General features: G+C 34.3%; 1 protein-coding gene across 5 annotated transcripts in view; it reads right to left on the bottom strand.

Moving 5' to 3' along the window:
• Window positions 1–10160: 10160 nt before the first annotated feature.
• The window catches only part of FUT8 (fucosyltransferase 8), a 116415-nt gene continuing 101645 nt past the window's right edge, over window positions 10161–24930 (bottom strand). For all 5 annotated transcript variants that reach the window (XM_071558597.1, XM_071558594.1, XM_071558598.1 and 2 more), the window contains 3 exons: window positions 24129–24305; window positions 17559–17709; window positions 10161–12872 (listed from right to left, as the gene is read on the bottom strand). In XM_071558597.1, coding sequence (XP_071414698.1) covers window positions 12555–12872; window positions 17559–17709; window positions 24129–24305 — 646 coding nt within the window. In that variant the 3' untranslated portion in view covers window positions 10161–12554. The remainder of the gene's footprint in view (window positions 12873–17558; window positions 17710–24128; window positions 24306–24930) is intronic.

Raw genomic sequence — 24930 nt, 5'->3', positions numbered from 1 at the left:
CACCTATGGGGACAGTTCAGCACACAGAGGTTATACATACTTCACATTATAAATCACAATTTATTTTAGACATTTTATTCACTAAAAGTTAAGTTTGCTTCATTTAAATTTACTCTCAGTCACCAGAGTGCTATGTTCTTTGTGCTTAAGTTAGGAATGGTTAAGGGATTGATGCCTCTGTCTCTCTCCTGTTCCTGTATCCGCCTTCTTCACTTAAGACTGCTTAACATTAGATTTTTATTGTAGACATCTTAAAAATACATGCAAAACCCCAAGGCTCTCATTAAACATACTGCTAGATTTAAACTACCATTTCGGATACCATATTGCCTAAGTGCAGTCTTCATCAAGAGACTGTAATTCTAGCAGCATGTGTGCACAGGCTATTGATATAACCATATGGAAAACAAATTTCTGGGATTTCTTCTCTAACCACAAGAACAGTACTGGATGGGAGGGTTTTATTGTACAACAAAGCAAACTGCTAGCTGAGTTACATTTAGTACATCTTCCCTAAACTTGAGTAAAGATTAAACTAATTTTGACCTCCAAGCAATTAAATTCCAAAGAGATAACTGAGTTTCACTAATTTGCATTGTTCAATTCTGTTGAGCCAGAGAAGGACTCCTGTAACTTCTCTCAGCCATATGAGTATGTTGCAATAATATCTACAGCAAGAGTGCAGATGGTAATATTGGAGACAAGATTTTGCAGTAGTGCTAGAATCACTGCAATAACTCTGAGCTAAACTTTGTATCTAGTTCAAAACCTTGAAACCTGCAGTTCAGGTCTCCCTAGGACCACATGATAGCATTACTTTTAATTTAATAAAGAAGGAAAATGAACTTTTCTTTTGAGAAAATAATTAAGCAGGCTCCAATTCTGCTAAGATCAAAATATAAAGCTATAGGGATCTTGGAATCAAAAGGATTGGGGCTAAATGGTAACAAAGATTCATCATTTACACTGCTATCTGCACATTTAGAGTGGTCATTGTTGTTTGTAAATACTGGGACAATAAGGGAACAAATCCTCAACTCAGTGACTTAAGCCTTCTCATAAAAGCTCTCAGTCTGCTCTAACAACATTCTCTCAAAATACAAAGTCTAAATATAATATAGACAGAATGATATATATATACACATTCTAGAACATGGATAAATAATCTTAAATCAGTGATGGCTAAAAATGAAAAATGTCACTATGAATTTGGGAATTATGCATTTAGGGACAAGCACTGCTAGTTATTCCATCTTTTAAACATGACTGCGAGGGAAAGAACTGACAGAGGAGTGATCTGTTTTTCTTGCCTGAAACCCTTAAAAAGTGTTGTTACAGTCCTAGAGTGTAGTGGCTGATAACTAAAACATCCATGACACCACATAACAAAGAACAGAAGAAATATGTAAAACAACTACGGAAAGAAGAGCAGATGTACAACTCTTATCAACACTAAACCCTTAATAATTAAAAAATACATACCAGTAAAGAATCTTATGTTTTCCTGATGTGTTGCTGTAATGTGCATTCCCCTAGGGCTGGCCATGCATTCCTGCACCGAAAGTCAGAAAACTGAGACTCTTCAGTTCCTAAAGTACACTTCAGCCATTTATGCACAGTGTAAAGGAAACATTCTACTCCTTACTTTTCATTATGGACTTCATGAGGTATAAAGAAATATGAAGCAAAGATGACAGTTGGAAAAAAATGGAATACACTGGGGAACAGCACGTTACAAAGGCAAATCTGTTAGATAGAGGCAATTAACTTTTCTCTTTCTTGACCTGTTTATTCCTATCCAGTTGTCATTTTATCCCAAACAATAAATGAATGATGTAATAAATCAGTCCCTTTTCAGTACTGATGGAAGGAATGACTAACTAGAAAACATACTCAGAACAGTACTTGTTCAAAATACTTTGGATAAGGCCCACAGGGAAGTTTGTTATTTTCTTGTATTGGCCAATGAGTAAAGCTAGTGAAAAATTTTGGACATGCTGGGATTACACTGAACATTCCTGTCTTTGACCATTTACAGCCTGCATTCCACTCATATCTAGTCTGAAATTTTCTGGTGCAAACTAGAAGACTTGTCAGACTCTCAAAAGAGACAAAATTTGAAAAAACTGATTCAAAACCAAGACAAGATTACAGCCATTATGACACCTGAGCTGTGTATATTTATCAGTATGTTTAGGAGCTTTGGTTAGGATTCAATGAACACTTTGTAATGATGAAACAGAGTATATGCACGTGGCTTAGGGGATTGTGATACAAAAATTTTCAAAAGTCTGTTCTAGCTACTGCAGTCTTAAAACACATACATATCACAAAAAGATGAAGAAAGACAACAAATAAATGAAGAACTTTGCAAAGATAACGTTTTAGAAACTTTATTAGAGTATAATACAAAGGATACTTTTAAAGGACAGAAGACTCCAATGGCTTCCACGAAGTAAATCCTCAGAGGGTCCAAAGCTTGCAAGGAAGACTACAGACATCATCATCAGAAGATGCAATTAAATAAACAAACAAACACACACACACTTTATTGCTATATCCAATTTTTTTGGTAGATATTTTTCCTGGTATTCAGATTAACCTTTCCTTGAACAGCCCGTATGGGTCAGAAAATGCATAAAAAACCAACCTTACCAGATAGTGTTGAAAAAGGTTACAGCGTGAAACTTATACTTTGTCATGAGTCAAAAAGTCACCATTTTTTCCCAGAAAACTGGCAGATAATTTGAACTACCCTGTGAACTCAGTTTGTCTTGTCTATGAAGAAATTGCTAGTATGAAGTGCTTTACCTAACTTCATCCTCAGAGAAACATGGATTCCAGTTTTGGAAAAAAGACTTGTTTCCTTTCATTGCAGGTAAGTAGATAAATGATGCTACTGCTGAAAGTAAGGATGACTCATTAGGGAATTTACACTTGTAATTCCTGGAAAAAAGACTTTCTGCAATTGCAAACATGCTAGGGATACTTATCTTCAGTATTGACATGACAATATGATGAGGCACACACGCACCAATTCCAGAGCCCTAACAATACTGTATACAGAAGGAAAAAGCATTTTGGAATTTGGAACAGTCTTGTCTAGTTACGTAGCATATAACTAGACATACGTCAGGAATTCTGAGATAAGCAAGATAAAATTCCTCAGACAAAGAGTAACAATGAGAAAACATGGGTATAGTGCTCTGTTCTGATGCACACTTCCAAAACCAGATCTTCTCTAGGCAAAATCTGAAGACTCTAGATACTTTTCACTAAACTCAGTATGAGTATTTTTTTCCAATAACTTGTTCTTTCCTTAAGTGATTTGGGTGGGACCGAACTACCCTTTGAATTTGTCTCCAACTGTAAAATGTAGTTTGCATTCTTTATTACTCAGTCATTGAGTGTGTGCCCTGACAAAAGTGAGACTTTATAAACTAAGAAAATGTGCTGTTAATCATAGCTACTGTTCTTTAATAAAAACATCCCAGTTAAAATGGACAATGATTTCACAAATCATTGCTTGCCATATTGCTGTGCAGTAAACAGTGATACACTTTCTACATCCTGTGACATCAAAATGATTAATTATTATGACATATCAACATACTGGCTTATGCATAAACAGCTGTTCTTACGCTTTCCAGATGGATATACTTAAAGTTCTATCATTCATGTTATATACCACCCACTAGTGGTTATATGAAAAGCTCAAGATGCAAAAATATTAAATACTATAACAGAACATCAAGGTAATTTCATATTAAGATTTAAAATGTCTTGGGATAAATTTTCATATAGTTGTTCTGAGAAACAGTCTGCACACTGAAGAGTCTGTCCAGTTCCACAGATGCCAATTAATGTGGATTTCTCACAGATAAGCAGCAACTTAGATGAGCTGTTAAACCAACAAGAGAAAAACAGTGGGAAAACAAATTACAATCCTGTGTGTTTGTACTGTGGTACTCAGAGTAATCTTCCATGCACTTCTACTTTTAGGAACTTAATGAGCTTTATATTTTTTTATATTTGTGTTAGGCCTAAATGATCTACTGTTTTTGGAAAAGCTTTACTCCTAGAAATATTTTTCTCTATTGTTTCAAGATTAAGATGTTTGAAAAATGATGAATTTTTTTTTTCCTTCTGAGAACTTAAAATTCAAGAATGTGATATACAGAAGATAAAATTTGATGAAAAAATCCGATATGATTATAATTTCTTTGCATTTAATTTTCTGTTTCCATTATATATATATATATCTATATATCTATATATATATATATATAGATAGATATATAGATAGATATATATATATATACACAGGGGGGTTTTGAGACCTAAATGAAGAGAGTAGAAGGCCACTCTATACATAAGCAGAGACAGGGAGTAAATCAGTTGGAAACCAAGAAATTAAGTTGGCATCAGTGGTAGAGGACTTGTTGGAGAAGATATTGCATAAATGAAGAGATTCATGGACATTGCTGTGCCTTGTACTAGCAGCATGCTTAGAAAACCCATTTACAACTCCCTTTCAATCAGACAAAACTATTGCCTTGTACCTCTGCACTGCAAGAGAAATTCTAAAACAAAGGAAAGCTGGATAAAAGAGACTTAGGCAAAAAAGTGGCAATGTTGGTAGAAAAAAATTGTATCACATGTAATTAGCCCTAACTAGTTCTTGTGGACTCCATATGTCTACTGTAAGGGGGGTCACCACTCTTTCTCAAACAGCAATAAGAGACAGAAATATTTGCAGAGGCTTAGCGTTTACTTTCAGCACCAAATTGTTGTCTGCAGGAAACACTAGTAACCAGCTTGCTGCAGAAGAGAAGTTAAACCCTACCTTGTGGATGTGTATGCCAGCAATGCAAATTACAGGTATCCTAGAAATAAAATATCAGACTCAAATCAGTAAAGAATGGCATCATTTCCTTTTTCCCAACCCTTGTGTATAGCTTTACCAAAAGGAAACCTCTCAAGCAAAACTTTGAAGAGGGAGTAACATCAACACTGAACTGAGGAAATCCAGACTGCTATACTACAGAGGTAGTACAGCAGAGCACCTGTATTAACATGACGTATCTTATTGGAAAGGAACAGAATGTTCTGGAACCAATATCCATCCAGCATGAAGTCATGACAATAATGTATGTCTATTACATGTTGCGTGAAGGGGCAGCTCTGTATCTTCAGAACATATTCCTACAATGTGTTTTCTTGAGAATGACAAAGAGCATGAGCAAGCTCAGGAAAAGGTGACAGAAGTCTATTATTCCAATGGTTCTTACACTTACTCTCCTACATTCAATTTTAAAAGCACAGAAATGAAGTATATACATTCATGCTTACTGCCAAACCAAACCAATCAGCACAGATATGAACCTGTTTCAATTCACAATTAAATCACTTTAGCATACATATGGTCAGTTATTAACTTCCAAGAGAAGGAATGAGAGGAAAAAACTACACAAGATAATTTCTTAAATCGCTGTGCTGTTTCAGAATATATAAATACACTATTGATGACAGAGGTCATCAGCATGTAGAAAGGAACTAAGATAACTTCTTGTATGTGACTTCTGGTACTTGGATTTGTTGAGTGTTTTTTAAGAATTTCCTTTCATACACACATGATGGTAAATAAGGAAGATATATAACTAAACAAAATATAAATGCAATATAAATAAAACCAAACTCAAAAAATCATATTGAATTTAGCATTACAGGTTAAATGTTTAACACATTTTATGACTACAATTACTATTCATATTACTGTACTGTCTATGGATCTTACTGAAACAAGAATCCTACTAGGACAAGAGTGTTAGAAACACAAAAAAGTGCGATTCCTGGATCATAGATTGTACAGTCTAAACACCAGACCAAAAAAAAAAGATCACTAGACTCAGAAACATACAAACATCAGCTAGTATGAATCAGTGTAATAGAGTGGCCATAACACATCAGCAGTCCTAAAGAAATACATTTTGAGCAGGTAGGTGCATTGTAACCATATTTTAATGGTTAGAACATATTTCCCCTCTGTTGTATATAAACAAAAGAAACAAGTAAGCAAACAAATCCATCAATCCTAAATTTGTTATGCGAAGGTTCAAATGCTAATGCACTGCAAACTCCATCTGAGGCAAAAGGAAATATTGCCAGTTTAATCCCATAACTCTGAACTTATTGTGTATAACAATTTTATTCTTGAGTGAAAACAAAATTTTGTAGATATTACAAACTAACCACAAATTTAGAATAATAAACTCAACAGTTCATTCTCCAGCAATAAGCTGAAGTAGTGAAGCAAACTACTCCCACCAAGTAGTTAAGTACTTTCCAGCATCTTGGTTGGACATAACACAGGCCCAATTCCTTGCCACACACAAAGAAGGAAGGAGGATATCCTGGTTTTTGATCTCTTTCCATTCTTCCAGGTTGCTACTGTTTGGAAAGGTATCAGCAAACATACTGGGCTTCTCGTAACAGATGGATCTTTCGTAGACAACTCAATTGGACAGCACTTTTTACACTGAGTGGCTTCTCACAGCTGAGATGTAATATCCTGGTGGCTCTGTTTACAGTGCAGTAATTGACAATTGTGTAGCTGTATTATACAAACCACACTCCCCTCAACTTGCCAGAGAGCAGGAACATTCAAACTTACATAAAATAAAGGATTCTATGGTCCTGTAAAAAAGACTGCATTCACATTTTGTCTCTTGTAAACTAAGCTTCAGGCATTAGTGCATAATAAGCACTAGCCAAAAATGAATAGGGAATGCTATGAAAATATATCTTTCATCTGGTCAAGATACTTGTCATGGTATGAACTGTGAACCTTATTATATAAGGAATTTCTATGCCTTGTAAGCCTCCTAAACACTTATCAAGCACATCAGATTACAGTGTTCACTTTTTGAATCCTTGATTATACCAATTAGGGGCAGCATGAAAATGCATTTTGTTAAAAAAAATCTTCCAGAAATACAATTTCACATGGTAATATGAAAAAGCAAATACAGACACTTGCTGTACCTTGGACTCCTAGTCAAGTAATGACCACTAGGCAAGGAAATCAAAATATGCGAAGCAGAAAGGTTTGAAGAAGGTTCCTACAATCATGATAGATCAGGATCAGATGCAAGTAGGCAGTAGGGCTAATAGAAGAGCAAAAAAAAAACATCCATAGTCTTCAGGAAACATCAGTCTAGCTGATTCCATTAAATTGGTGTGACTGAAGAATGTCTTTAAGGCAGTTAGAGGAAACGGGGTGAGGTCTGTTACACATCTTGAAGAAAATGTAGGATCATTGGGACTTTCTCTCTCCATGCTCCAGAAAAAACTTCATAAATATACCAAAATGAAAAAAAATTCTTGAGCCTGTACGAAGTGGAAAAATCATGCAAAATTGATAGCAAAACCAGTACATGTATGTGCCAGCAGTTATAAAACATGAATAGTGTAGTATAATCCAGTGGAGATGGCTCCTTTCCTCAACAGCATCTCCTAAGAAGTCAGCCTAAGAGTGTGAAGCTAATTTTGAGCAATGGTAAAGACATTTTTGTGCAAACAACTGGCATGCCTTTGCATTAATCTAAACTCTCTTGAATTGCAGTAGCAATAGGATCCTGCTGACAAGCTAAGACAAAGGAAACAAGCACACAAGCTAAAGGAATTCCACTGAATAGTAAAAATCACCAGCATTGTGTGCACATGGTACCAAAAGGGGTAAAGACCAGCAAACACATCAGTGGATGGGATTCTTAAGTAATGCTGAAAAACTTTTATCTATTTAGATTCTGAAATAATCTTGTACACACTGAATGCAACCAGAGATGCAGCCAAAGAGACTATTAATTTTTTTTTTTGCAGACCTGGGAATTTTATACTATCTTATTTTTACCATGTAGCACCACATTCCATGCTTTTAGAAATGAACAGGATACTATGAAGTCTAATAAAACCCTCTATGCAGTTGGTAATTATGCATAACTTTCTTTGCTTCAGTCTTGTTCCAGAGAAGCTTGCGGCTACATGTAGAAGACCTCGACAAAAGTCTGTAGACCACAATTACAATTCTAGTGGTACCTTAGGGAAACGGAATTTTTGTGATGTTTGAATGCCATTTTAGTTCAATACAATAAGAAAGCCAAACAGCCTTTTGTGGCCCTTGACAACCTGTTCCCAAGCCACCAAAACAGGAATAAAACTAATATACACAGTAACAACCAATGATCAGAATATGACCAGCATGTATACACATAACTGGGACTGGTATCAGGAAAAATCAAAAGGAAGGTTGCAAATTCTACGTATTTCTGATAAAGAGCAGAATTATTTTGCTGGCAGAGGTTCTTAACCCAGTATTGAAATGTTTATTTGCGTCTTCTTATTAGATTCTCTTCTTCCCATCTCCCAAACCAGCTAATTATTTTTATCTGGGTTCCTCAGACACACTAAAGATTACATTGTGAACTAATGACCTGGAAAAACCAAGCTCAATTCACTGCTTTGAAATGGTTCCAAATGGTAGGAGCTACTCCACTGGCACTGAAGGAAAATCTCCCTCCCCTTGTCAAGAATTTGTCATGAAAATTTTCTACTTATTTTGTATTACATTCCTAGCTCAGAAGACCCTTATTTTATAATTGCACACCATAGAAAGATAAAACCCATTACAAAGAAAACTTTTATATTGTGAATATCTCTCTGTAAGAAATGGTATCATCAGTTCTCTTTCCTGAAAAATTGGTAAAGGAGGGAAATCTTTCTTGTTTCCTTAAAATTCAATTGTTTCCTTAAAGTTCCCTTAAAACTCAATGATAAAAGGGATAAGCGAAAGACTTATTTGAACATAAACATTTAAAAATATTTTAAAATTTTGAAATAAAACATCATCCTTCATGAACAAATCTATAACACTCAGCAGTTCACATGGGCAGCATGTTGGTAGAGAAGGCTTGTAAATCCCATGCCTTTGGCCACAGGCTAAATCAAGGACAGAACTCAGGCTGGCAGCAGCAAACTGCAGACGGTGACCCCAGTCTCCAGATGCACCAATGTCACAGAAGAGTGGTTAAAAGAACTACTCACAATAAATTTTTTGGCTGGTAAGCAACATGTAGAATATTCAGCTTCCAGAGACTACATTTAGCTGGCAAGTAACTTCTTACAGAGACTCTGACAGTGATAATATAAAATAGCAAAGAACAAGAGTGCTGTTCTTACTGGTTTTTATGTACACAACATGCACACGCACACATACGCACAAATGTTTCTTAAAGAGGAAAGTTTAATAAACAGCAGTTAGAAGAGTATGAAGGGTCTTTGTTTTATGGGTGTCAGAGAAGGTGGTTTGGTATGAGGCAAAAATTACATGATTGGATTGTTGCACAGCTACAAGGCGAATAGAAGAAACATGATGTATACTTGCTTCCTTGCAAGCATTCTGGCTGGTATCTCAATGAGTTCACAACCCTCAAAAGACTCAGCTTTCTTTCAGGTATTAAAGACAACAATTTTATTTCCTATTATTTCACTTTTCTGTGAGCTACAATAAAAATCTGGGGTGTTTTTTCCATGTTACCTGGACTCCATCATTACTGAGAATAAAGTCTCAAATACTCATTTTGTTTAATATAAAACAAGTACAGTTTTAACGTACCAATGTCCCAAGATTCCAAGTCAAAATTAACTGGTAGTCTGAACTGAAACAAATCTCTAGAAACAGATGCATCTATCAATGAATATATTGCTGGATTTCTTCCTCTGAGAAGTACTGAATTATAAGCACTAGAAGATCATATGACCCAAGGGAATAAGATCATAGCATCCGCATTAGTACATTTCTGAATTATTAACAGTAATTCTGTAATTTTGGATAATTTCATGATCATTTTCTTAAAGATGATGACCTAATTATTTATTAGGTACTCAGAATATGTAAGGTGGCATGTGTACGTGGCCAGTACTTTGTCAGATACAGTCTGCTGAGGAATTGCCACATTGTATAGGTACATTTTCTGTAACATCAGTGTCTTCGCTTCTCTCTGCCATATCAGAAGATCTGCTCTTGCCTTTGGGCTCATCTTACATGTTCTGTTATTTATCTTCTTTAGTGGCATTTGCAATTGAGTTACCTGACTATGGAGGAATTTTCGTATGTTAATTTATTTATGAATGCTATTTCTGAATCACACTCTAAGAAATGAGCTAGAAATGAGCTCTGAAGCCATAAGTAAAGAGCTTAAAAAATAAAACATTTTCAAAATCTATAAATATCACGCAGACAATGCAGTATGGAGAAACAATTAAATTAGCTTTCCCAGAGATAAAATGAATTAATTGTTGAGGAAGAAATGTGCATGAGTTTGGATTACTTTTTTTTCAAGATAAAAAGGAAAGAAGCAATAGTTTTATCTGTACAATTCAAATTAAAGTAAAAAAAAATTATCATTTAGCCTACATTTGTACCTCTGAAATACCACGTTTGCCTATGTTGGTGGAGAATTTATCAGAATCACTTAAGACAGGTAACTAACATCAAGACACTTCCTTAGTAGTTCCAAGATATAGAAACACCAGTTAATCCTAGGCATCCTTCATTGCAAAAATTCATCTTCTTTAGCATTACTTGGTCACCTTTACTCATTTGTCATTATCCTTCAATCAGTCTTTAAATCTCATTTGGTCTCTATGCTCATTTTTACTGATATGTCTATCTAACACTATGGTCAATGTATCTTTTGTCCCACAGAAGTTTTCAACTTTGGTTTTGTTATTCTTTTTCAAGACACAAAATAGTTTTTCAGTTAAGGAACACATTATTGGAATGGATCCACAGGATGAGTCCTGCAAATAATGTCAGTGTACTACTTTGTAATTACTTCACATACCAATCCAGTTCCATTTTCAACTGGAAGCCTGCTGTTGAACTTCACACTGCCAGAGATTTCCTTTGATTTTTCATCCTAAAATTTATTCATGGTCAAGTGCATCCATTCATTATGTTAACACCATCCATGGTCTATTCATAAATATAATTAAATATTCTTTTGCCTTGTTAAGGTCAACTAGCCATGCTTTTTTCATTTTTACTCACATGACATTTTCTCATTCTCTGAACAGTAAACATTTTCTGCACTTCCAGTAATCCAGACTGGACTGCACTAGAGCCTCTAAAACACTATTAATATTCTTCTTATTTGGAAAGAATCTTTTCTTATCTTGCATATTATATATATATATATATATACAGACACACACATATATATATATACATACAACCCTCAAGTCTATGATTTTTTTTGTAGAATTGTTTCATAAATTATCTCTTCTTAATAGAGAGCTTACTAGCAAAAGATTTCAAAACACTAAGAATTACTAACAAACTTATGACATGCATAAAAATTCATCCTTGCATGTATTTTCTTCAAACCTACTATTTTTGGGTAAATTGTTAGATTTTTTTAAAGTAGTCCCGATTGACAGATTCAATAAATAGGATAACCTGAAGTATTTTACTTAAAAGTAACTACATTCAATGCCAAAAGGATAAGTGGCTTTCTGTAATACCCTAAAGCCCGAATTAGTTTCAGAAGAGAAACACAGGTTAAAAAAATAGTACTAGAGAATAAATGTAGGAAATTCAGCCACTGAAGTAATCCTGTTCTTACCTACTGTCCATAAAACTGAGCAGCACGTTGCTACTAAATAATTATTGTATTACATGAGTGTTGTAAAATTCAGTGAACTCTGGCTACTTTTCCCTCTTTTTTAATAGGTTTTGTGGGTTGTTGTTCTGTATTGTTTATTCAATCAAAGGCAATGTCAAGAAACATTATCACTATTAAAGACTCTGTTTTATGGCATTGTTTACAAAACTTCCTAACAGACAATGACTATTTTATTGTTGAATGTATCCTTTATTTAATTAATGATGAGAAGTAATCAATGGAATGCTAAAAAACCCCAAACTTAGAAAGAAATCTAGTCTGAAATCTGAATCTTGTTTAAAGCAAGTTCAGTGGTCACGGTAACACCAGATGAAAGTTGACTCTTGCCCATTGTGAAATAGGCATGGCTCTTCTAAAAAGGTCACAAACTTTTCAAATATAGGCACCATGTTTTAAATTTTGCACATACAAAATATGATCATGTGACTCAAATTACACAATGTGGCAGTGTTATAAGTCTGAATGTTATTGTCAATTAATGGCGGAGAAAAGAGCCCAAAGCTCATGTAAGACTAATGACTGGGATAAATCCTGAAGAGACAAAAAGTATAAAACAACAGTTTTTCTGTGGCATGTGGGTTTGTGTGTGCATGTGTGAGAGTGCATATAACAAAAATGTTTAAGAGTAAGTTCAGATAATAGCCCATCCATTTGTTCTCAGCTTCTTATTCAGTTTCATTGCAAAGGCTTTGATTTTAACTCCGTGTTAAAATGCAAATTCAAATCCCATATAAATCATTAGTTAGTGTGTTGTTGACTGGTTTGAACCAACCAAAACTGAGAATTACTGCTGAATGTCTTCCTTTTAATCTATTTGTCAGCCTCTGGATATGTAGGATACTTGACTGTCTCAATTTTCTCCTTAACTTTATAGGATGGGTACAGGCCTGTTCTTCCTAATTTCCTATTGATGCCTTTTGAATAACCATCCCAGTGGTTTCCAGCTACTCCAATTATATCTCCAGCCTCCATTGGAATTTCATCAGCAGTTCGTGGATGATGAGCATAAATAGCAATCTGGTTGTGAGCATTCTGTCCCCCAAAGTAGTAGATATCATCCAAAGAATGGAAATACGCTGAAGCATCTGGATGCAATGTCTGCATAATTTCATAGGCAACTCGACAAACCTTAGAAATAAAAATAGGAGAGAAGTCATTAATACTGTGTGTGCCTGCAGTATATCACAGAACTCAGCAACCAATGTATAGTAAGTTTCCTAGGAGGATCAAGTTTGGAAATTTTCAAGTTAAAAAACCCCACTAACCAACCAACCAAAAAACCCACAAACAAACAAACCCCAAACCAACCCCCTCAAAAAAGGCATGTTTACTGACAAGCAGCATAACAGTTTGCATCGTGATCAATCCTTGGATGATTAGATTTGGTAAACAAATAAACAAATTGGTAAATATTTAGAACAGTCTACTCTACAGTAAAAATTGAAAAACATCTATATTGGCATTAGCAATCCTTCTTTTTAAAATAAATGATTTCTAGCCAATCCAATGTAAAAGAAAATTAGGTTCTTTTTCTACTACTACCAAAAATTGTATTTCCTTTCCTTTGACCCTTTATAACTTACATTTTCAAAATTTATCCTGCAATACTGAAGCTTAATATTTACATCTCTAAAAGAAGTTTCAATTTTCACAATCAAGCAATTCCAGAAGTCCAAGGCTTTAAAATGCTGTTAATATTAGAACAGTGATGGAATTACTACTGTTGGCAACTTAACAAGACAAGTAAATGAAACTGAATTCCAGCAAGACAATGATGTTGGTGAAAAGACGTGTTTTTACTTGCCATTGAATCCCATTTTATGAAGGGAATTTTCCTCAGTCTGAACACAGGTTCCCATATCAAATTGTATTGTACTTCTCAGAGATGCCAGAAACAAGAGGCAGCCACTATATTAAACAAAGCTCTTTTCAACTATCGGCTAGAAAGCTCTTCCCTGTCAGGTGTCTGCTTGGCCACAGCAAGCTTTCTGATGACTTCTCATATACACTACTGTATCTTTCCCTGATTTTCCAGAAGTTTGATAAAGGTTGGTAAGCCAACAATACAATAGATTTCTTCAGTATGAAGAAGCATTTGAGCTTTTTCATAATTTTTAGTACATGTTAATACAGTAAAGCTTGATTTTACTTTTCTTTTTTCCCTTTGAGGATACAGTGAATAGAACTCTGATCAGTCAAACCAAATGTATTTGTACATTCCTAGCTTCTTTGTGAGAGGCATTTGTTTTAAAAAATGTAATAGATTTCCTTTTTGTCCCTCTCTACCTGAACTTTAAAATAACTTTTCAGAAGTCACTTTCAGAAGATCAGGCTGAAGTTAATTATTTGAAGTACCTGTTACACATCATAACATAGAAACCAATTTGCTTATCCACACATTTGTAAAAGGTTATTTATGTTAGAGCTTCAGCGTCTGTCTTTGAAGTTTTGTTCTTTGCATGTGTGTGTACCTCAGGAAGAGGATACACACATACACGCTATGAAAGATTTTACATCTTTTCAGTAGAAATGATTTTTAGCAAGAGTGTCCTGCATATTTGACATAAAACATTCAGCATCTGCTCTCAGCTATTGTTTCCTTTGTAGCACGAAACTTGGGTAACTAAACTGCAGGCTGTTGGGGACAGCAGGCAAAGTATCCACATGCAGAAATATAACAAAAGACAGCCTCCCATTTTTTATTCTTAGATCCACTTGTTTTGCAGCCTGTATACTTACATGTACAATACAAAATACAAAGACTAATAAACTCTGGAAGGAAATGAGATTATGAAGAAAAATACATCAGTCAAAGGGAGATATGATTTCATCTAAATGAAGACTGGAGAGACAAAAAAAATATCTTTGTTTCAATGTATAATCCTAATTTTGCTATTGTGTTATGATTTGTGTAACTACCATGTGACTCTTCTATAAATCTCAGTGCAATGTTGCTGAAATACAGTGCCAAGATAGGTTGTTTCCCTTGACGTCCCATCTCTTGATGCAATTAATTTCTTAACAACAGTATTTTTAAGGAAATACCTATTCTTCAGCTTTTATCAATGTTCATTTAGTTTCAGTAAGACTCAATACAAGGGAATTCCTATTTCTATTCGCATAGAGTGTCATTTTCTCTTAATACCTCTGTAATGAAGTTTTGGCTCTTTTGACAAGGGAAGGAAAACTGAAAAGAAGTCAGCATGCAATTGATTAATGAGAAAGTCCAAAATCACACTGGAAATAAATCAGAATACACTCTCAACCTTATTTTCTCTTCATGCACATTGGACAAAAGATGGCCATTAACGGCCTGATTTTGCTTACTTACTTCTAACATCAAAATAACTCTCAAATGGTTTATTTCATTGATGAAAGGACAGAGACAGCAATTCAAATGTTAAAGATCAGAGAATTCATTTTTAAACCCATAAAAGAGAAAATTTTATGAACACTGGGAAAACTTGCAACAGATCTTAGAAAAGCCCAATATATGAAGATTCTGTAGAGATCCACATTGTTGCAGGCCCATAAAAACTGTGTTAAATTATTCTTGAGGAGTTTGAATTATTAAAGCACAAAAAATTGCCCAGAATAAATTAAGTAAATGGTAGGACCAAATTCGTAGTCCACCTATTCACAGTGCAGTATGGGATTTCCTGTATCTTAGTAGAATGTCATGCAACTCTGGAAAAACAAATATGTTTTCCAATAAACATGGTAATTGTCAAATGCATGGCAATGCAGAAAGAGGCTTGAGCTCAAAGGTATCATGTACCACAAAGGCATCCTCAAAGGCGGTTGTACCAGATGACCTCCAGTGGTCCTGATCAAACTGTACTGCCTTAACTGTGTTGATGTATTTTAACACATTCTTCTTTTGAAATTACGCCAACACTTAAAATTATATTACAGTATATTCTGTCCAAGACATTTGTACCTATATGCACAATGTGTTTATGCTCAGGGATTTATTTAAATCAAACATTTATCACTTAACACAGCTATCCAAATATCACAATAGCAGAAAATGTTATAGATTTTTCATTCATTTTTTTCCCAAGACCATATAATTCTTCCTTCAGAATATGAAATGTCTCTACACCAACGCACATGTGGCATTTAAGACATACAGTCCTAGGTCTTAGTTCTTTCACTGTGATATGCATTGAGTGGATATACTTCAGCTAAATCAAACATTATTATTAAAGTGGATGGCATCTCACAAGCTTTTCTTAGTGAGGATTTTCACTTTAGCATTTACTTATGTCTTGGTCTGAAACAGCCTATATTAGTATCTTTATAAATATACTATAAAATGTCATTCTCTTTACAGGGCGTGCTCATGATTAGGCTTCAGGAACAAGGATTTGGGCAGGGCTCTCCTCACGTGGGTGTGCCCTTCCAGCCTGCGCAGTGGATTTTTTAGGTGAGGCTCAGCGTGCGCAGAACTGGCCTCATCATTTAACTCCTCGGGTTCATCTGCCACAGCCGAGCGAGCTTGGACGGTGACAGTGGAGTCCTCAGGACTGGAACCTACAGCATTCGGTATTCCCAGGAGGTCTCCCATCCAAGTACTAATCCGGGGCTGACCCTGCTTAGCTTCTGAGATCTGATGGGATCGAGTGTCAGGGAGGCGTTCAACTGTCTGACAGGGTGTGCTAAACAGTAAATAAAGTGCATCTACAAAGATGATTGAAGGTTAAGAGGCTTTTCTAAACTTTTTGTGCTTCTGCTGTCTTCTTGATATGGCAATGTTAATAATTCTGCCTGTCAAAATATCACTGTATTGACCATATATTAGTATTCCCACTAGGCTTGTAACCTATTTGTCATTTCAGTGCAGCAGACAATTTACATTTGAGGCTGTGGAAAACATTTATTTTTTAAGTGAATTTTAACTTTTGAGTTTTGTGTCCACTTCCATCTAAAAGTGCAGTCACATGTGACTGTGTCACCTAAAAGAATGTATGAAAACAGCATGTAAAATACATTTAATCTGATTTCAGTCATATCTTGCCATATTTGAAATAGGTGGATCAGCATATCTGTCACAAAATACTGCTTAGTGACTTATAGCTGAGCTTTTAAACTTAAAACAGCTTTTTATAAAAGCTTTTCATGATATACAAAATTAATGTACAATATAATGCAATAAAGAATGAAATACCAACAATGAAATGATATGATTTCATTTCCAATTGGACTCCAACATTCCTCATCACATCACTCAAGAAAGGAAGCTTGTAGGAATATAATTAGGTGCAAAGAAGTCTCTACAGGGGTCAGAATTCACTTTTATTGTGCTGCCACTGGATTGCTAGACATGGAATAAACTAAAGAGGAACTAAATGTCAGTGTTTTTTGCCATTCCTAGCATCCACTAAGGCAACAGCAGATATGTTTGAACTGTAGTAGAGTGCAAGAATGTGTAGAAATGGACACAAGCTATATGAAATTAAGATGTTAAACATGTTTAAAATTTTTTAATCTATTTTAAATGTCTTAATGAGCTGCATAAAATGGATAGATAGATACAAGTTATATATTACCTTTATGCAAAACAAGAAACTCTTAAACTTGTTTAATGATTTTTCTTGCTTATTTCAAATGTCTTAATTAAGCCAGTAACTTCAATTAAAGAGAAGTAACCAACACTTACAGTCCTCTGAATGTTCATATAGAATACCAAGCCTTTAACTCTTCCCTGAAATTTTCATGAGAGATCACTAAGAATAAGATAACAGGAGAATGAAGAAAACTAAGATTTACACTGGTACATATAACCCATATTGTATTTGCATTGCAGTTTACCTGGGATGAAAATGTACAGACCAGGAAGTCTGCCTGAGACAAAAAGTGAATGTCCAGAATAACACCTCTTAGGGAGTTTTCAGTGTATCGGTTATGAAGTCCTGCTGACCAGGATATGGAGTTATCACTGATAAATTCGTAATTTGGATACCTGTGAAAATACAATACACTGTTAACAGCAAAGTCTTGTTCTATTTATTTCAATTTATTTTAAGGAGCATTATCTCTGCTGCAAGTTAAGGTTAGTAATTGATTTTAAGTGAGTCTCTGTTTTACAGGAAATGAATCACAACTTTGCTTTGTTAATTGCTTTCTCCAAGCATGCCTTCTCTTTATCTAGAAAAGAAATTAAATAAAAAATACTGTAAGTCTGTCTGATATCTGTAACAGTGGAGGAAGTGAAAAAATATCAGGAAGTATATGCCACATTCTGCTAATGATGCTGATTTTAGACAAAATACACTCAAATCACTTAGATTTCTCTATTGCCAAAGAGGATATGGGATTCTGACTTTAGTAGACTACATTTATTACCATACTGTCTATTAGATAGTGATGATGACACTGTGCAAAAAAACCCAGTCACTTCTAAAATGGACATCAATAAATGAATCTAAATTAATGAAAATAATTAAAAAGCCACAGAACAAATTCTGGAATTTACTGATGAAAAGGAAATAATTGTAAAATGTTATGCCAATACATTTTTCTAGAACTAAAAAAAAAAATAGTACTACTTTACTTCAAAATATATTATTTGAAATGTAAAGTTTTGTTTTGTTTTATATTATTTTTAAAATAAAAAAATTTATCATGTAACAAGAACTTAAATTTTTTTAAATCCTTTTTAAAAATCTTGAATAATAATGGTCTTTTTCAAAATATTTATAGCCCTGTAATGAGGAAGTGAATCTGAAAGAAACCATGAAAAGAAGAATGAATTAATTAAATTTTCAGTCAGCCCCCTATCACATTTTTATAGATGTAACAGAGGTGGTAATTACATTGCTGTCACACAAGAATTATATTTCTATCATGAAGTGCAACTCACTTGACTAACCAGCCAACTACAAAATTTCAGCTACAGGACTAATTATAAGACAAATAAATATAAATATATTTATTTATATTTAATTATATATATAAAACAACCTTTTTTCCAGATTTACAACTTCATAGCAAATACAAAACAAATATCTATATAGGAGAGTAAGGCAGCTAATACTACATTTGTAAGAATTAATCATTCTGATACCGTTTAAGAAAGAAAGAAATGAAAATATAGAGTAGTCTGCAATGCTGGAACAATAAATGAGGCCCATAACCAGACACTTCAAAGCTTGACAGTTCTGTGATAAACATTGCTCAAAATAAAGTTTAAACTCATAAGCTCTTGGAAAGTTACTAAACTTAACACACACTCGTATACAACAATGCAGTGTGTGCATACACTCTGGACATACATCAGACATGATTACAACAATCTCTTGTTAGAATATGACTAATATATTCCATTTTAATGTTTAAAACCCATATAAAATACTTTCAAAAGTGAAATGCACAAGTAGAGGCTGCCTTCTGTGATTAAAATCGGGAAATAATTTGATTTGCTCAAGAGCAAATAAAAAACTGTATGCAAATCTTCCACATTTGATGAGGAATATATATTTCACATTAATAGCAGGACAACTTTACAGGCTGTATCTGATCGTGTATGTCAGGGAAAGTTCTTATTACATTAGAGAAGTCAAAACAAAACGAAGAAAAGGTGCAAACAGTATTCACTTAAAATAACTAGTAATACCTCTGCTGAGAAATTAAAGAAGCATATGAAGCATATGAAGCAATAGTTTTTTCCATAAGAACTCTTCCACAATTAAAATTTTCTTTCTCATATTTCATGTCTAGCATTTTTTGTCAGTATTTAACCAGCTCTCGAAATACAATAAATGACACAGTATTTGTGATACATTCTGTTCTAGTTTCCATTGTGTTAATCATACTCGTACTTTTTTACAAGAAAAAAAAGTACAGACCAAACGGAGATACATCGTACTCTACTCTGAAAACTAGCTGAGAAGCAGAGATAAGCATCAGTCCTATTTCAGTGAAGCAACTCTGAACAGAGCATCATGAAGAACATTTAACAGAAACTGCCATTTCTAGGGGCAGTGAACATGATAAAGATATTTGCACAACCCTTCACAAGTTCTTGGCATCAGGAATACCACTAAACTAACCACTTCCTTCAGACTTCAAAAATCAGAATCCACATGCTGAGTAGAGACAAAAGAACCTTTCTTAATAAATCTGATTTCTTACCAGAAAAAGATTAGTCAACTTTAAGAATGAACCACAAGAAACGAAAAGTGTCAGATTGAGGTAGAATTATTTACAAATTTTTTAATGCACACATTTAAAATTTTCACCTTCTTTCCTTTTTTCTGGAAACAGTATTTGAGATGCTTTTAAATCTGGTCTCCAAGTCCAGTTTGTAAAATTGATTCAAATTCATCTAAGCAACTGTTTCAGAGTCTATTTCTTCAAACTAGTGATCAAAGCTTATCATTTATCTACTCACACATTTAAGTTTTCAAACAAGCACTTTTATGTTTTCCCACACACAGTGTTCAGGCTTGGAAAAATAAGTTTCTTTTAAAATGTGAGTAAAATAGCAGCCATATTCAATGTGAGCAGAGAATCTTCTGGCCCACCATCCTGTCTTCAACACAGGCTGAAAGCAGGGCATGAAGAAAAACACAGAAAAAGGCCAAGCATATACTCTTCTCAAGCTGTGGCCCACTGACTTCCTGCCTCAGGTGAGGTTTAATTCTCCTTCCCATTCACTATAGTGCTTTACATTCTATTTAGATCCTATTCCTTCCACAATGGCTGCAAAGAATAAAGAAAACGAAACTTCTAAAGTTCTATAGTTAGCTTTTGCTTCCTTCCATTTCTTTTTCCACCTGTATTTATATTATTATTAAAATGTAAGCTTTAGAGGATTATTTTTTTTCTTTTTAAGTAGAACTTAGGCACAATCCTATTACTAGGATTCCTGAATGTGTGGCAAATGAATAATTATATAAGATGTCATATTATTACTGACAGAATCACCTAAACACAACATTTTGTAGGATGCCTTCTAGCTTTACTCACACATTCTCTTCTCTAAAACAGGAAAGGACCAGACTGTGAATCACAGAATCATTTAAGTTGGAAAAGACCTTTAAGATCATTGAGTTCAACTCTAAACCCAGCACGGCCAAGTCCTCCATTAAACCATGTCCTTAAGTTCCACATCTTTGGGACTTCTGAATACCTCCAGGGATGGAGGTATTCCACTTCCTTGGGTAACCTGTTTAAAGGTAAACCCAAGGAATGGAAACTGGCATGACTGTTTCCTTTGTATCAGACTACATATATGTAGTATATCTCACCCACATACCTAAAAATTATACCCAATTCTTCTAAAGATATCTAACAGACTCTTGAAATCTATCTACAGGCCAGGAAGGATTTTTCCTTTTTTTTTCCTTCCCTCTCCTAGGAACAGGGGTAAACACAGAATTAGAAGAAGGTAAAGAAGTAGTCAAAAATCTTTTCTTCCTGCAGCCTTAGATAAGGACACAAATCAAGTGCTATGAGACTATTTCAAGTTTAAACTGGTTTCAGAAGTTGATCAACTAGTTGTGTAACTACAGCTTATCACTGCAGGTGCAAACCAAGGCAAGTCCCAGGCTCCTGTTCTCAATTTCCTAGGCCTGTCAAAATGTCCAGAACAGGTCCTGCAAATTTTTTTCCCCCTGAAAGAAGACTGAGTATACAGACAGAGTAAGAAATAATGGGGTTTCTCAGGTCTTGCACTAAAAAAAATTAGAAAATGTATGACCTGTTCATCAGATTCAAGAACTCTAAAGGACTGCTGAATTCTATGTATCAGGCCTGTTATGACTCGGGGTGGGGTGGGGAGGGTTAGCCAAACTACAGATAGTACACAGGGAGAAAAGAAATTAACTTGCTATTGCAGAAGTAGATAAATGGTGGATTAAAAAAAAAAGAAATAAAAAGATAAAGGTGATTTTATAGGTAAACATTCTGGAAGGAAGGATGTGATTTTTTTGAATTTTTGTGCTCATATACATGAGAACAAGACCTAAGATTCATATATAAACCAGAAATATATTAAATACGGTTTCTAAAGAATTTATGTGCATATTCAGCTGTATTATTTTGAATACCTTAAAGAACAAAGATACTGTAAAGTAGTATTATAGAGTAGAAATACAAATACTAGACATTCAAAAATTTGCATTTGAAAACTATTAAATCAGCCAAAGAAAAAGCAATGTACACCATTGCTAACACATCACCTACCTAAGACAAATGCCATGACCTCTGCTTAATAGAAATTGTCAAATGCTTTAATCCCATAGTCATGACAGCTGTTGAACTCTGTACTCAAGCTGTTCTACATCATCTAAATTCTGAAAACATATCACTTCTTTCCTTCTTTCAGAAATAAAACTAACAAAAGCACTCTACAAACTGATAGTAGCAACACCACTATCTTTACTATTGTAGTTGCAGTTGGTAGACAGCTAATTGCAAGGGATGTTCCTGAAAACATTTCTGTTTTCATGACTATGACCAGTTTAAAATACTTTTAATAGAAACAATATGCCTATTTATGTCAATGTTGGCTAAATTTTCATTATTTAAATGTCAACGCTGTTTGACAGCCAATCACTCTCATATAGAAAGATATAATACCTAATACTTACTAATATTATTGCACCAAATAAGCTACTGCACTGTGACAGCTGTTTTTATCAAAGCTTGGTAGTTCAATGAGATTTTTTTGGTCAGAAGTGTAAACTAATTTGTAGTTGACTTCACAAGAAGAGGAAGAAAAGCTTCTTTATTCCCAAAACACAGCCTTAACCTGCCTTCAGATGCCCTTAAATAGCAAAACATCAAATTGCCTCCTTACTTCTGTGAAATCACAGTAAGTTTCAAATGTCTTCTACTGGATTGCAAGCAACAGTACGTTGCAAGTACATGTTTCAGTGTAAGCTCTGACCTGAAAACTCAGCAGTAACATATAAAAAATTCCTCACTACTTACAGATTCTGAGGCTTTCATTAAGAAAACATACAAAATTAATGCTGTACTATTAAGCTGTATCTTATCATATTGCAGTAAGATTCTGATTTGGAATGGACTTGAGCTGCAATGCTTAATAAAATTCAGTATTGTTTTACTGAATAAGTTTCAATTCTAAAATTAGTTTTTGTTGCTATTGAAAACTTGAGATGATATGTTTACGTAGGAAGAGCATCTCCTTATTATGCACAAAGAGAGCTAAGGACTGAAAGGTAAACAAAAATAAAGAAAAATGCATAAGTAAGATTGTTACTGAAATAGTTACTTCTGTTACGTTACAAATAGTAATTAAAGTTATGTAGGACAATATCATGAATTAAATACTATAACCTTAATTTTGTATTACCTGTCTTTTCATTGTTTAGATTTTCACTTTAAATGTTATAATTGCTTCTGCTACTGTTCTTGCCTCTACACGTAGAAAAAAGGAAGGATTAGGTTGCCATCATCTGGAGCTGTGTATGTTCATTTAGTTTTTACAAAACACGCTAATTTTAAACAGCAGCCCTTTATAGATATGAAAATAGGAATAGCATAGTCGAAACACATAGATTTTCAATGCTGTAGAAAATTCCTCTAAGAGAAAATAGCATTTTCTGCTTACCTTGTATACGCTAAAAAGTTGTTAGCCAGTATGCTATCTTACATATTTCTCCAAGAATATCTACCAAGGATAAAACAGTTCAAAAAACTGCCACTATTGAGTTACGTGGATTTTAAAAAGGAATAATTAATTAAAAGTACAAATTTACAAGAAAATAGAGGCCATATTAGGAGTAAATGAATGCACACTGCATATCCACATTCTAGAGAGCTAGAAGAGGACAAAGACAAAAAAAAAAGGACAGTGACATTGTTACAGATAAAGAATCCCACATATCTTTAAGGACAAACTTAAAACTATTCAACATGTAGGATGAAAGTCTTCTAAATTGTCAATATAGAAATCTTTCTGAAAGTCATAAGAAGTTTTTCAACAAACTTATAAATATTCCTCTGGCAAATATTCACAGAAAGGTATTTTTGGACAGGTGAAATTTCTTAATATACTAACCAGTTTTTACAATACTCATAAATAGTTTATTTTTAATATGTATGTTTTAAAAGAAGTTTGGTGTGTTTATTATTTATATTTTTACCTCCCTTTTACAACACTGGTTTGTTTTTAAATAGTCACAGGTATCTTGCTCAACTCTTTCAGATTTTTAACATTAAGCTTTGAAAAATATACTTGGGAAAAAAAATCCAAAAAAGGCACATCTGAAAGAAAAATGGAAATCACTGGAAAATGAAATGCAATCTGAATTGAGTAAAGGATGAAAAAAATGTTGCTACAACTTGTGTGCACAGTGTCAGAACTGTGAAGCTAACTGGAAGGAACAAACGTAATATAATTCATCTTACTTGGACTTTGCCTCTTGCAACAATGAAGGGTCATCTGTAGCCAAATACACTCTCTTTTTGTCAACTTGCATTCTGCGAGCCAGAAGTTCAAACCGCTCTTCAACGTGTACCATGTATTCCTCAATCGGATGAAATGCTGCCTCTGTTCCTACTTTGTCTGTCCTTCGAACGTGAACACTGAGAAGAGCCAGAAAAAAGGAATTAAATTTACAAATACTACACATACTTTAGGAAATAAAATTTTAACTCTAAGTTTCATGCCTGTGCTTTTAGAATATGCATTAAATTGAATTCCTAAAAAAATAAGGAAGGATTAAAAGTCATCCACGTCCATCAAGACACACTGACAACACGAAGTTAGCTGTAAGTCTGTTTTTGAAAGCAATATAATAATCTTCCAAGGAAGGCAAAGGATAACTGAAAGAAAAGAATGAAGGACATTTAATTATAGCACACAAGGTGTTTCTTCTGTGCAGAAGGTTATCTGTTGTAGCTAGATAATATTTGATCAATACAGCTCAGAATGAAAATAGGAATATTTGCATCATGGATATATTCAGACACAAACTACAATGCATGGTTTGAATGAAGGTAGTTATAAATGCATCTTTTCAACTTTCTTGAAACCTAACAAGTCTTCAGATACACCAGTGAAGAGGCCTACTGACTCACTGGTCAAAAGCCAGCTAACATTTGGACAAACTTATTGTATAGTCCTCAAAAAGAAAGCTTAAGGATTGAAGGAAAATTCTGGCAAAGCAAGCAGTAGCTGCAGACTAGCACAACAGTAGCAACATTTTTC

The sequence above is a fragment of the Pithys albifrons genome, chromosome 6, assembly GCF_047495875.1.
Source record: "Pithys albifrons albifrons isolate INPA30051 chromosome 6, PitAlb_v1, whole genome shotgun sequence".
In the NCBI taxonomy this organism is placed as follows: Eukaryota; Metazoa; Chordata; class Aves; order Passeriformes; family Thamnophilidae; genus Pithys; species Pithys albifrons.
Note: the sequence above shows the minus strand (reverse complement) of the source record. Positions and strands in the feature narration are given on the sequence as shown.